Raw genomic sequence first — 12,442 nt, 5'->3', positions numbered from 1 at the left:
TGTCTTTTGATTGGAGAATTGAATCTGTTTACATTTAAAGTAATTGTTGATAGGTAAGGATTTACTATTGTTATTTTGTTTATTCTTTTCTGGTTGTTTTTTCAGATTCATTGTTCTTTGTTGTTTTTTTTTTTCCCCAAGTCAAGTTGTTGTCCTTTCAATCTTAGTTGTGGAGGGTGCCGTTCAGCTTCAAGTTGTTGTCCTTTCAGTGTTAGTTGTAGAGGGCGCAGCTCAGCTCCAGGTCCAGGTCCGGTTGCCGTTGCTAGTTGCAGGGGGCTCAGCCCACCATCCCTTGTGGGAGTCGAACCAGCAACCTTGTGGTTGAGAGGACGCGCTCCAACTAACTGAGCCATCTGGGAGCTCAGCAGCAGCTCAGCTCAAGGTGCCGTGTTCAATCTTAGTTGCAGGGGGTGGAGCCCACCATCCCCTGTGGGAGTCAAGGAATCGAACTGGCAACCTTGTGGTTGAGAGCCTGCGCTCCAACCAACTGAGCCATCCGGGAGGCAGCTCAACTCAAGGTGCTGTGCTCAATCCCAGTTGCAGGGGCCGGAGCCCACCATCGGGACTTGAGGAATTAAACTGGCAACCTTGTAGTTGAGAGCCCACTGGCCCATGTGGGAATCGAACTTTTGGAGTCAGGAGCACGGAGCTCCAACCGCCTGAGCCACCGAGCGGGCCCCTTGTTCTTTCTTTCTTATCCTGCTGTCTTTTTTGGTGTTTGGATGTCTTTTGGTACCAGTACTTGGACTTATTTATCATGTTCTGTTGTGTAATTACTACAAGATTTTCCCTTGTGGTTATCATGAGGCTTACATAAAATTACCTCTAACTTTTATAACACCCTTTTTTAAACTGATAACAACTTTCACTTCTCCCCCTCACATTTTAGTTTATTGCTATTACAACTTACATGTTTTTGTATTGCGTAATTAATAACAGATTGTTGTATTTATGGTTATTTTGCTACTTTTTTAACCTTCTAACGAGTTGTGAGTTATGCACCACTATACCATATTGCAGAATCTAATTATGACTGTATATTTACCATTACCAGTGAGATTTAAACTTTTTATGTTCTTATATGTTAATTAGTATTGTTTTACTTCCACTCAAAGAATTCCCTTTAGAATTTCTTGTAAGGAAGGTGCGGTATTAATGAATGCCCTCAGCTATTTTCGTTCAGGCAAGTCTTGATCCTTCCTTTGTTTCTGAAGGACAGTTCACCAGGCATAGAATTCTTGGTTGACAGTTATTTGTTTGAATACGTCATCTTATTCTCTCATTGCCTCAAAAGTTTCTGTTGAGAAATCCTTCAATGATCTTATGGCGGTTCCCTTATATGTAACGTCCCTCTTTTTTTTTGCTGCTCTTAAAGTCTTTGTGTTTGACTTTTGACAGTTTAATTAAAATGTGTCTTGTTGTAGCCCTATTCAGGTTTAGCCTATTTGAGTCCTTTGGGCCTCATGGATCTGGAAGTCCATTTCTCTCCCCAGGTTTGCAAAGTTTTCAGCAATTACTACTTTAAATACTGTACTTTCTGTCCCTCTCTCTTTCTCTTGTCCTTCTGGAATTCCCATAATGAGAATATTGTTTCTTTTCATTGTGTCCCGTAATTTCTGTAGGTTTCTTCATTGTCTTTTCCTTTTGTTCCTGTGATTGGGTGATTTCCAGTGTACGGCCCTCCAGGTACCTGATTGTTTCCACTGCATGGTCAAGTCCACTTCTGGAACTCTCTGTTGAATTCTTCAGTTCAGTTACTGTATTTTTCAACTCTAGGATTTCTGTTTGTTTGTTTGGTGGTGGTTACTATTTCCTTGTCAAACTTCTCATTTTATTCCTGCATTGTTTTCCTAATTTTGTTTAGTCATCTGTCTGTGTTTTCTTGTAGTTCACTAAAATTCCCCAGAGGATTATTCTGAATTCCTTGTCTGATAGTTCTTCGATCTCCATTTCTTTAGGCTCAGTTATTGGAGCTTTATTAGTTTCCTATGCCTTGACAAGTTCCTATTAACCCAATTTTTTGTGATCCTTGATTCCTTATGTTGGCTCAGTTTCTCAGTGTGTCTCTTGGTAATGTCCTTGAGCAGGTGAGGCCTGTTTGGAGGCAAAGCAACCGTTTGCGCTCAGAGGTTGGGGATGAGGGTGGGGTGGGGAGGGTGGGGGTGGTGTGCCACTGCCCGAGAACAACTGGAAAGGGCTGGTTCCCTACCCAGGTGAGGCTGTAGAACAGACTCCACTGTTGCCTGGATTCTCTCGTCAGCGTTACCAGATGGTCGGGACTATATTCAGTAGTAGATGGGGCTGCAAATTAGCTTTGCTGCCCGGGCAGGGAGCCGGACAGGATTCAGGGCTTGTTCAGCTCATTGTTTGGGGACCTGAATCAGGCCAGAGTGTGCACTGAATTCTCTGGTGAGTCCACTAGTTTTGCTCTGCAAACAGGAAAGCCAAAGGCTGTGCTCTGGGTTCAGGTGCCACCACAGGTAGGGCTGTTGAATGGGCTGTGGAGATCCCTGTGTGCTCTGGTCAGGTTCCCCAGTCGGACAGGCTGAAGGCTTAGTCAGTGATGAGCACGGCTGAGAGTTAGATTCGAAGCCAGGAACAGAGGAAGAAGCAGCTCTAAAGATGGTAAAGCTCTTTGTTTGTAGTCTTAACTCAAACCGACCTGCACCCACGTTCCCTGACTGAACCTGGCCACTGGCTTTGCTCTGCAAGCTGTCAGCTCTGCCTGCCTTCCTCTCAGCTCAGGTGGCACTGGGTCACCCAGCTTCCAGGAGTTGTAACCAGCCCTCTGGTCAGGTGGGTGGGAAGGCACTGTCCACAGCTCATGGGCTGTGACTCAGCTTCTTGCCTGGGTGTGGGCGAACCAGGCCGTAGGGCGAGCAAAACTCCCCATGTGAGGACCCATCAGGCAGCTCTGCACCTGCTGAGTCCCCTGGTCTGAGTGCACCCCAAGAGTCAGGAACCACCTGTAGCGCCATCTTGGTGATGTCACGCCAAAATTTCCTTTTTTATCCAACCTACATCAGGGCTTAAAACCTTTTACTTTTCAGTATACAGTTTATTCATTGCCGATTGCTTCCAGTAAAGGAATCTCAACTTTAATTAGTTTGAAAACACAGGTGTGATATTTTACAGAATTTAATGAAATGCACCCTATAAAAGTTGGCTTTTATTCAGGGCACAATTTATAGCAGGCTGGGTTTTAAACTGCATTAGCTCTTTAGACTGGGTCATTTGCACATGTAATAGAAATAGAGGTGACGTGAGACGCTGATCCTCAGAAACCAAATGTCTTCCCATAAAGGATACTTATTTTCTAATTTGGAGAGCGTATGGCCTGTCTTTTTCAAATACCGTATTAAAACATATCCAGAACTACTTGCAGTTAAGATGTGGAGACTTTGCAGGGTTCTGGGCTCCGGGTTTGAGAGGTGATGCGCAGTGTACAAGACCGTCGTTTCAGCCCTGCTGTTTCCAGGTGGATGGACAAGCAGGCCTCCCTGGGTTACGGGCTCAGTGAGTCCTGCAGCGGAGTCCCAGGGGGCAGTCTGGCCACACGCCAGCTCAGGTCCTTCCCTTGTGGTTTTGGTAAAATGCTGCCACAGTGTCTTCTATCTGATCGAATGTTAAGTGGTTTACATCTGCTGTGGCCTCATTTTTTCCCCAAGAAATTCACTCTGGTGGCATCCCATCAGCCAGGGAGGGAACAAGTCTCACTAAGTAACCGCAGAAAATACTGGCTGGAGGACTGGATGACTGAGACGGACAAGTGGGATGTCGCTGAAATGCACCCCCGAGGGACAGGCCCCCAGTTCTGCGGTGGTCTCGGGATGTGGGAAAGGGCTGCAGGCGCCTCACACAGGAGCAGCAAGCACGGTTCCCAGAGGAGTCTTCCTCCTGTGCCCTGAGCACGGTCGCCTCGTCTCAGGAGACCTTACAGCACAAGCCCTCCCTAAGGTCACTAGTGTCACCTCGTATTTGTGGCTGTGATGTTTGCCTCGAGACAGACTGATTGGATTTTTACCATAATTGCACCTCAGTCATGGGGGACCAGCCAGAGCCTTAGGTGAATAACTTAAGCATCCCATTTATAATAAAGATAAAGTTCGCAATCAGCATTTCTTGTTCCAAAACACTCCATTTACTTGGTTTTAGAGCTGCATAAACTGTTTTCAAAGCAATCTGCTCAATTGGGCGAGTTAATGATATTGAATTTGACCGGGCCAGACGTCACCGGGTGAGCACTCGTCTGTAATTGCAGCCATCACCCTCGCGTCCTGTGTAATGTAGATGTGATGCTAATCCCACAATACAGGTTTGTGTTCTCGGGTGGCTGGCGGCGTGTGCAGGAGTCGTCACCTCGCTGAGTCTCTCAGGGATGTGATTCCCAGATGACAGTGTCATAAGTGTTATGTGCACAAGGTAATTCCAAACACATTTGGCTGCAACAGTGGATCATCTAGGCTGGTAAACTGCCTTGTCTCATCATCTGTTAAGAGAGTGTAACGATCCCTAAAGTACCTTGTCAAGCAGTGCGGCAGGGTCGCATCCGGCACCTTTTATCTGTTATGCCCCAGACGATCCGCAGAAACTCGGGACTGAGAAGGTGAACGTGGACGCAGTAGCAGGAGCATGAGATGCGCCGGGCGCCATTCAGTGTCCAGACGTCTCCTGAGGCCACTGACTGGGTTGCATTTTGCTTCTTTGATTTATAGATTATTTTCTCCTGGGGAAATGTGACCCTCCTGCTGTAGGCCCCCCATTACCAGTGGTTTCTTAGTAAGTTCTTAGGATTGCATGTTAGGCGCTAGGCATAGGTTATCTCACAAGCTTCGTAAACCCCAACACTTGAATTACCTTTATTTTCAATAAAGATGAAAACAGATGAGGAAACTGAGACTCAGAATAATTTCATTGCCCAAAGCTCACAGTCGAGGTTCCACCGTGGCCTGAACCCAGAGTTGGGGTTTCTGTGCCCACATCACTGAGCTGTGAGAAAGAGGGGGGCTTGCTCGAACTGCGTCTGAATAAAATGGACCCGGCTTTGGGCGGCTGGCACCGCTCCGTCGGGCACAGCTGTGACAGTGCCTTTCTATGCCTCCAGCCAGAAGCAGCGGTGACGTTCTGGTGTGGGATGACAGGGCAGTCCGCAGCCCCCCCAGGGTCCCCGGCCCCCTGTGGGCTCAGGGGTGGGTGCTGTGAGGTCACTGTGTCCGCTCCTTGAATCACCCACCACGGGGCACTCGGGACCACTGAGACGCAGGAACTGTTTGTCCAGGGACCCTCCTACCCTGACTGAGCAGGGGACACCGTCACGTTTCATTTAGGCCCCATTGAAACACCCGCTCAGCGGTTCTGGCGTCGGTTTACGGAATGTACTCAAGGAAAACAGGAATTACCATCACTTTTCTATGAACATGAGCCAATGAAAACGCACTTCCAGTCAGAAAAGCATTTTCATTGGTTCTGTTAGGCGGTAGAAGGATGTCTCTAGGAACAAATAAGAATGCTCTGCGGCCTGTTGTCACAGGGTATCTGTGAGGTCACAGCCACTGGGCTGTTTGAGGCGGTGGGGAGTTCAGGTCCGAATCAGAATGGCCTGGGGTACATGGAACGTAGTGCTGAGGATGACAAGAAGTTTGGGGTTAAGACGTTCCAAGATGAGTTAGTTCATTTGTCAGTGATATCATCAGAGACCCCAATTCTCCCACGTTGTGCTCTGCGTCCCTCAGTATGTCACGTGAGCCTCAGCGGCGCCCCGCGTGGTCCCAGTGTGTCCCAGGAGCCCAGGCCGCACATGCAGGTGCCCACGGGCAGCAGAGGGCCGTCCCTGCCTGGTGCCCTCTGCTAAGAGGAAACAAGACCTCAGAGCCCCTGGCAGAGGCCCCTCTATCCTGTCAGCCTGGAGTGCCTGGCATGACGGCTCCCGCCACTCAGATGCACACTGCAGCCCCGTGGGGTGCCCACTGACGTGGGCGAAGGGAAAGGCTCAGTGTCGTTCTGGCACTTACAGAGGAGTACAGAAGCATGCACAGTGGACGAATGGACTGCGGGTGTACGGGGTTTACATTCAGGATTCAGGTCCTTGGTTACGGGACACGAATTTGTCCGTATTTCTCTCCAGAGAAGATCTGATATGCGAGGGCTTTGCAGACACTTGTTCTGCAGATGTGACCCCTACGCCATGTTTCGTTTGTGCAGTGCAATCACTAGACATCAGCAAACCATGGGGATGGAACCCCGTGGTCCTTGGCTGTGGGGGTGGGAGTGACTTCCACAGCTGGTCCCCAGGTGGCTGGGAGTGACTTTGCTTTTTAGAACCTACGTTCTGCCTTGTTTCCTCATGCACGTCATCCTGAAGATGGCCGTGTTGAGTTAGTTGGTTGTGCCATTGGGGAGTGGGGGCCCTGGACACAGCTCCCAAAGTTCTCACCCATACTCACTGCCCAGGGCACCTCATGCCATTTATTTGAAGCTGTCAGAGGGGAGGTGAACACCCTTTGGTGCCGCCAGCTGCCCGGGACGATGCTGAGAAGCTGTGCGGAGGAGCAGTGCCAGCGGGCGCCGCCATTCCACCAGCTGCTGTCGGCCCTTGGAGGTCCTTTCTGTCGTCGGCCCTGTCCACCTGTGCCTGCGTCATCATTTAACTAATATTTCCAATTGGCTTTTTAAAGAAAAGCAAAAGAATTCATTTAAAAAGGGAACTCGATATTGCCTGCACAAAAGCAAAACTGATGTCCCCTGACACCCACTGGAAAAACACCCGCCGTGAACCGTAACGATGTGGTTAATTTCTAGTTAGCTGCCCTGCCTGACAAAGGTGCTGCGCCTCAGGCTGCCCTTCTGTCTCGCCAGCAACATGACACTGTGATACAGACATTCCCACTGTGAGATGTGTCATGTGATGCCTGATCTGCCACCTCCACACTCACCCGACCCCACCGTGCTCCTGGGGAAACCTGACAGAGCACCCACGTGCCCTGCTCTCCCCAACTTGTCCTTCCTCTTAGCAGCCGAGCCAGACATTTGCTTAACTGTACCTCCTCCTCCCACACCTGTCTCTCCACAGGTCAACGGCAAGGACCTGTCCCGGGCCACCCACGAGCAGGCTGTGGACGCCTTCAAGACAGCGCAGGAGCCCATCGTGGTGCAGGTGCTGAGGAGGACGCCGCGGGCCCGGATGTGCACGCCGGTCCCCGAGGCGCAGCTGGTGGACACGGGGACGCAGACTGACATCACCTTCGAGCACATCATGGCCCTGGCGGCCCCCGCCGCCCCTCCCGTGCTGGAGCCCTACCTCCTGGCCGAGGGGTAAGTGACTGGCGTGGCGAGTGTTCCGGAGAAGTGTGGGGACCTGGCTATTCCGTCCACGTGCCTGAAGAGTTCATGGCCTCACAGCTTTTTCCAGGTCACCCACTTCCAACCTTGTTGTTTATAGAGGCAATAAATTGAGTCCTGCTCAAAGCCAGTCTGATACATTAGCTAGCCCATGATAACCCTGGAGCAGTTATTCAAATTATATTCTAAGAACAAAATTACTTCCTAATGTCGTAAAAGTTGTTTCAGAATAAGATTTCATCACCATGATTGGCCACGTGGAGGCTCTGAGGCTGGAACACAGGAACTGCTGGTGGCTCTTTCTAGAAACAAAGAGGTGAGGGAGGGCCTGGCTTGTGGCCCTGCCCTTGGGGGGCTCACGTCTGCCCTGGACCCACGTGGGGGTCTGCACGCACACGCAGAAGCCCCGCCTTCCCGTCAGACAGCCCTGTGACCACACAGCCCGTCACTGCAGAGCAGCCCAGAGCCCTCAAGCATCGCCGTCCCCTGGGTTGACGTGCTTTCATTCCCCTGGGCTTTATTTTCTCTCTGTTAAGATGGGGACAGTAGTGGTACCTGCCACATAGGGGTGCTGGATCAAATGGTATAAAGCATGGAAAGCGTTCAGCATGGCATGTGGTACACAGAGATTGTCATTAGTTTAGTGATTGATGTGAAATATTTAAGATAAAAACAGCGAGAAATTCTCTAAGGTCGGCCACTGGCTTAAAAGCATGGCCAGTCCAGTAGAGCCTTCCCCATGGGACTTTGCACATCTCGGGGCAAGACGTCCACTTCCGGCCTCAGCCTCGGGCTGATGTCACTCAGTCCTGTCTGTCCCATCTTGCTCCTGGCTCAGGTAAGTCACTCGGTGCGTTATTTCAGGGGCATTTTCAGTTCCTCGGGAGAAGCTGAGTGAAACCTGTAGGCAGCTCAGAAGCTGGAGGGACCTGTGTCTCCATCACACAAAAGCTCGCTCTTCCCCCCTGGTTTTCATGCTTAGCTGGCATTGGAACCCAGGGCTGCTCAGCTTTACAGAGTAAGTGTGGCTGCACCGGCAGCATGTAAAGTGGAGCACGGTGTGGTCAGACAGCCCCTCAGTGTGTGACGCAGTGTGCACAGGCGGTGTGCTCACGTGTCCCTCACGCCTGTGCATTGACGGTGCAGGTGCCACTTCTGCTCAGCAGATGACCAGATCGGAGCCATGACACTGTGTGTCATTCTGGGATCCTAGGGAACTGGCCGAGTCACTGAGCGTGACCGTTCCGACCCGTTCCCTGACGTTACATTCCAAACTGCCTGTCATCACTAATGAGGACTTCCGGGCTACTCCCGACTCGCGGATGTTGAACTGTCACAGTGACGGGCCTCATAGAAGCCAGACCCCAAATTTCCTCTCAAGTCTAGTGCATTTGACATGACTTTCCCCAAGGGGCACTTGAGAATTGTCAGAAGAGTCGCGAGGTCAGGGCTGTCCAGTTCTGACTGCCAGGTGAAAGGTCAGTAGCAGGTGCGCAGGGATGAAGGGGGTGTGGCTGACGCTTATGAGCCAGGCTTCCAGCAGCACCGTCAGCCTGAGCCCCGCACGTGCAGGCGCTGGCCTGGGGACTGGAAAGCCCGCTGTGTGAATGGGCACTCGTGTCTGATCTGTCGTTTCAAAGCTAAGTGGAGGCGGGCAGACCATGTGCCGATCTCTGGGGCAAGAAGGTCTGGGTGCCCAGCTCCCCTTCCTTCCCTGGCTGGCACCTTTCCGCTGCCTGTGCTCCTAGCGCTTCAGTCACAGTGTGTCCAGACGGGTGGCGGGCTCTGTGAACTGTCACATGCACTGAAGTGACCCACGCTCCGTTCTCCTAGTAGTGTGTGTGTGTATACATATGCGTGTGCACACATGCGTGTGTGAGCGTGTGCACGCACATGTGTGCATTTGTGTGTGTGTGTGTGTGTGTGTGTGTGTAGATACATTACATGCGTGTGCACACTGGGTTTAATAACAAACATATTTCTTGTGGACACGGTCAAAAAAGTTTGAGAAGACAGACAGCATGGCAGTGTGGTCCCAGCCGGCTTTCCAGTCCCAGCAGGCTGAGTGTTGCCTTTTTCTCCCAGATACAATGTAACTGAAGCAGCAAGTGGTAAAGGCCAGTCTGTCTCCCATGCAGACTAAGAAATTGGTCGTGGTGACCCGCATGGCTAGGCAGCTGGACTGGTCACTGGGAACAGCACAGCTGCTTGCATCTGACCCCTTCTGGGCAGCCGCTGTCAGCAGTGGTGGAAATGTGATGGTGGAGGTCCTGACCAGAGAGTGTGAGCGGTGACGAAGCTGCCACCTGCCGCGGCAGGCCATCGGTCAGGGTGGCGAACAGGCAGCACCTTCACGGTCCTTCGTGTCTTTGCAGGCTTCCCTGTGCCCACGGGTACTACGACCCCAGTGACTACATCGGCGGTGCCCAGCAGGACCTGGACAGGGAGGAGCTGGAGCTGGAGGTAGGACCGCGTCCTGGGCTCACTGCGGGGCTCACGTTAGGAACAGCAAGTGCTCAGTCAGCGTGAACTGAGATATGGATGCTTACGAAATACCTGCTTTTGGTGAATTTCTTTCAAAAGAACCACTTCTGGCTGTTTGAAAGGCATTTGAGCTTTTCTTCCCTTCCACCGCAGAGCTTGACGATCAGATCCCAAAGCAGAAATGTGGGCTTTTTATTTAAATTGTTGAGGAGACAGGGTAGAAAGTCCTGTAGGACCTGTGAAGTCACAGCCTCCCCCCGGCAGACACATCCCTGACGGGTGTCAGCTCCTCCCCACTCACTGTCGTCATCACCTTCGATGCAGATGCTCACGAACAGGTGACAGAGTGTTCAAGTGGACACTGCCCACAGCCAACGACAGAAGGTTTCACCCACTGGTTCCTTGTAAAGGTTTTCTGACACTGATCTTGGAGGAATGAAGCCAATCCACTACTCTCTGTGTTACTTGAGGCCAGAAATGACTCAGGATTCCAGATGCTGTATAATGTCACACCGGCCTCTAAGATGTAAAATGTTTAGAGGACACCAGTTCACAGACTTCTACTCATTTTCCTTTTAGTAAGAGGGATAGAAAATAGAGAGAAATCAACTTTTAGGATCATTTATAGTTGTGGGAAAACTGTTTCATATTTCAGTGTGTTTTAAAACATATGAGAGCATTTTTTAGAAACTGAGTTTACAGAATAGGGTACCAGGGTGCCTTTTAAAAAGCTACCTGGTGCTGAGAGGCGAACGTCTCGGCACAAACGACAATCAGTCAAAACCCAGCAGCATCTCATTCAATTCCGTGGCCAGCCACTGTGTCATCTGGGCCTCTCGCTGTACTTCTGAGGCTGATAAGTGCGCAAGTGGCATGGGTCCCTTGCAGGGACAGAAAGAGTAGAAGACAGCTCAGGCATTCCTTCAAAGTCACCAAGTTTTTGTTACAAACCAGAAGACGACAATCAGTAAAAGCAGGTGCCCGCTCCCTGGCCGCTCCCCCACAGCCCACGCTGGGTACCAGAGCCATGGCTGACCCAGTGATGGCATGTTTTTGAGAATGTGAATTCCTTCTGGTGCATATGATCTACACTGGAACTAGTTATTCTAACTATATAAATGGCTGCTGTCCATGGACCAGGGCCCTTGCATTCCAACAACTGCCCCAGGAAATGCAGCCTTGTGCCTTTCAGCAAATTAAGGGTTCTGCCTGTCATTTTCAGTGTGCCATCTCCCCCAGGGCACTAGTCCTCTAAGTTATTAATACACGGTGTTTGCAAAGGGGTTTCCAAAGTCAAGGAAATGTCAGGTTGAACAGAAGTAAACAGATTTCTTTCCTACGGGACATTCAGAATCTTGAATGTGTAAATTAGCATGTAAATGACCGGGGGAGGGGACACAGGGGGCAGAATTACCCAGACAGACCCAGTCATTTGCTGCAGGAACTTCTCTCTGGCCACGTGCCTGTTAACATGTCCGGAGTCCAGAGTTCTTTGGAGCAGTGCTTTGCAAGAAGGGCTGTAATCTCAGCAGGACAACACTGCTTTTAATGTAACTATAATGTGACAAAGTCGGCATCTTTAAACAGCCACCATTTCTCAGGAGCTAGATTCATGGGAGTGTGTAGACTGTACATCTTAAGTCTTTAGTTAAACTTGACGTTATAGCCCTGGGGTCCAAGTTCCATTTCAGTTCCCAGCACCCTTGAGAATCCGATGGCAGATATGACCTCTCCCTAGAAAATTGCTCCTGTCTCATTTCTGGAGGGTCACTGAGCACCCACACTCTGCAATTTGACCCATTCTGCCCTACAGTTTGTTGTCATATCTGAATACCAGCCAAGCCATTGTTTGCTCTGTAGTTCCCTTTAACTCATTTGAAATAAGACAAACTTATTTTAAAGGAAACACTGTACCACTGCCTCAGGTGGAATCAGCATCAGTTGCCATGAACAGAAGGTGCGGCCACACAGTTAAATATAGTGGACTCAGGCCTCGCTGTTACACCTTGGGGCCTGGGGCCGGTTTTCCACTGCCTCCAGCTCTGTGTCCTGTTCTAAGGACATTAGGTAGTACGAAGGAAGTGAAGGAAGCATGAAGACCAGCGTCAACCAAGCCTTTCTCCGTGGACAAGGGAACTTCCTCAGTGAACACCAGTGGGACCCCTCGTGTTTGGTGGGGGGGGGTCCCACGCAGCTCCTAGAGCCTTGCTGCTGGTGTGTGCGGGGCCAGAGGGATCCCTGGGATGTGGCAGCGACGCAAAGCCGAGCCTCAGAACTGCGGGTCAGTTTGCATTTTAACAGCATCCACAGGTGGTGTCATGTCCGAGGAGCCCTGCCCTAGAGGCCAAGGGCCCAGGTAAGGAGTCCGAGCTCCCAGTTGCTCTCCTTGCCATGGGTCACACCAACGACATCCGGTGACAGTGTACTTTGATACACTGTAGTGTAGACATGTGCCTCCAAGCCTCTGATGTCACCCACGCTGTCACACAGAGCTGGAAAGGCCTCGGCCCCTGTAGGCATGCAACACTGAGCTAAGACTTCATTCTTTTCATGAACGCAAAGCAGAGACCAAGAATCAAGTATGTGGAAAATCAGTCGGTTTTCTGTTTAGACTCTGATA

At 50.6% G+C, this 12,442-nt stretch overlaps 1 protein-coding gene across 1 annotated transcript in view; it reads left to right on the top strand.

Moving 5' to 3' along the window:
* Positions 1–12,442, top strand: part of PDZRN3 (PDZ domain containing ring finger 3) — a 152,174-nt gene that overhangs the window by 126,668 nt on the left and 13,064 nt on the right. The window contains exons 4-5 of the mRNA XM_033132797.1: positions 7,070–7,311; positions 9,714–9,801. Of these exons, the coding sequence (XP_032988688.1) occupies positions 7,070–7,311; positions 9,714–9,801 (330 nt within the window). The remainder of the gene's footprint in view (positions 1–7,069; positions 7,312–9,713; positions 9,802–12,442) is intronic.

Source organism: Rhinolophus ferrumequinum, chromosome 17 (genome assembly GCF_004115265.2).
Source record: "Rhinolophus ferrumequinum isolate MPI-CBG mRhiFer1 chromosome 17, mRhiFer1_v1.p, whole genome shotgun sequence".
In the NCBI taxonomy this organism is placed as follows: Eukaryota; Metazoa; Chordata; class Mammalia; order Chiroptera; family Rhinolophidae; genus Rhinolophus; species Rhinolophus ferrumequinum.
Note: the sequence above shows the minus strand (reverse complement) of the source record. Positions and strands in the feature narration are given on the sequence as shown.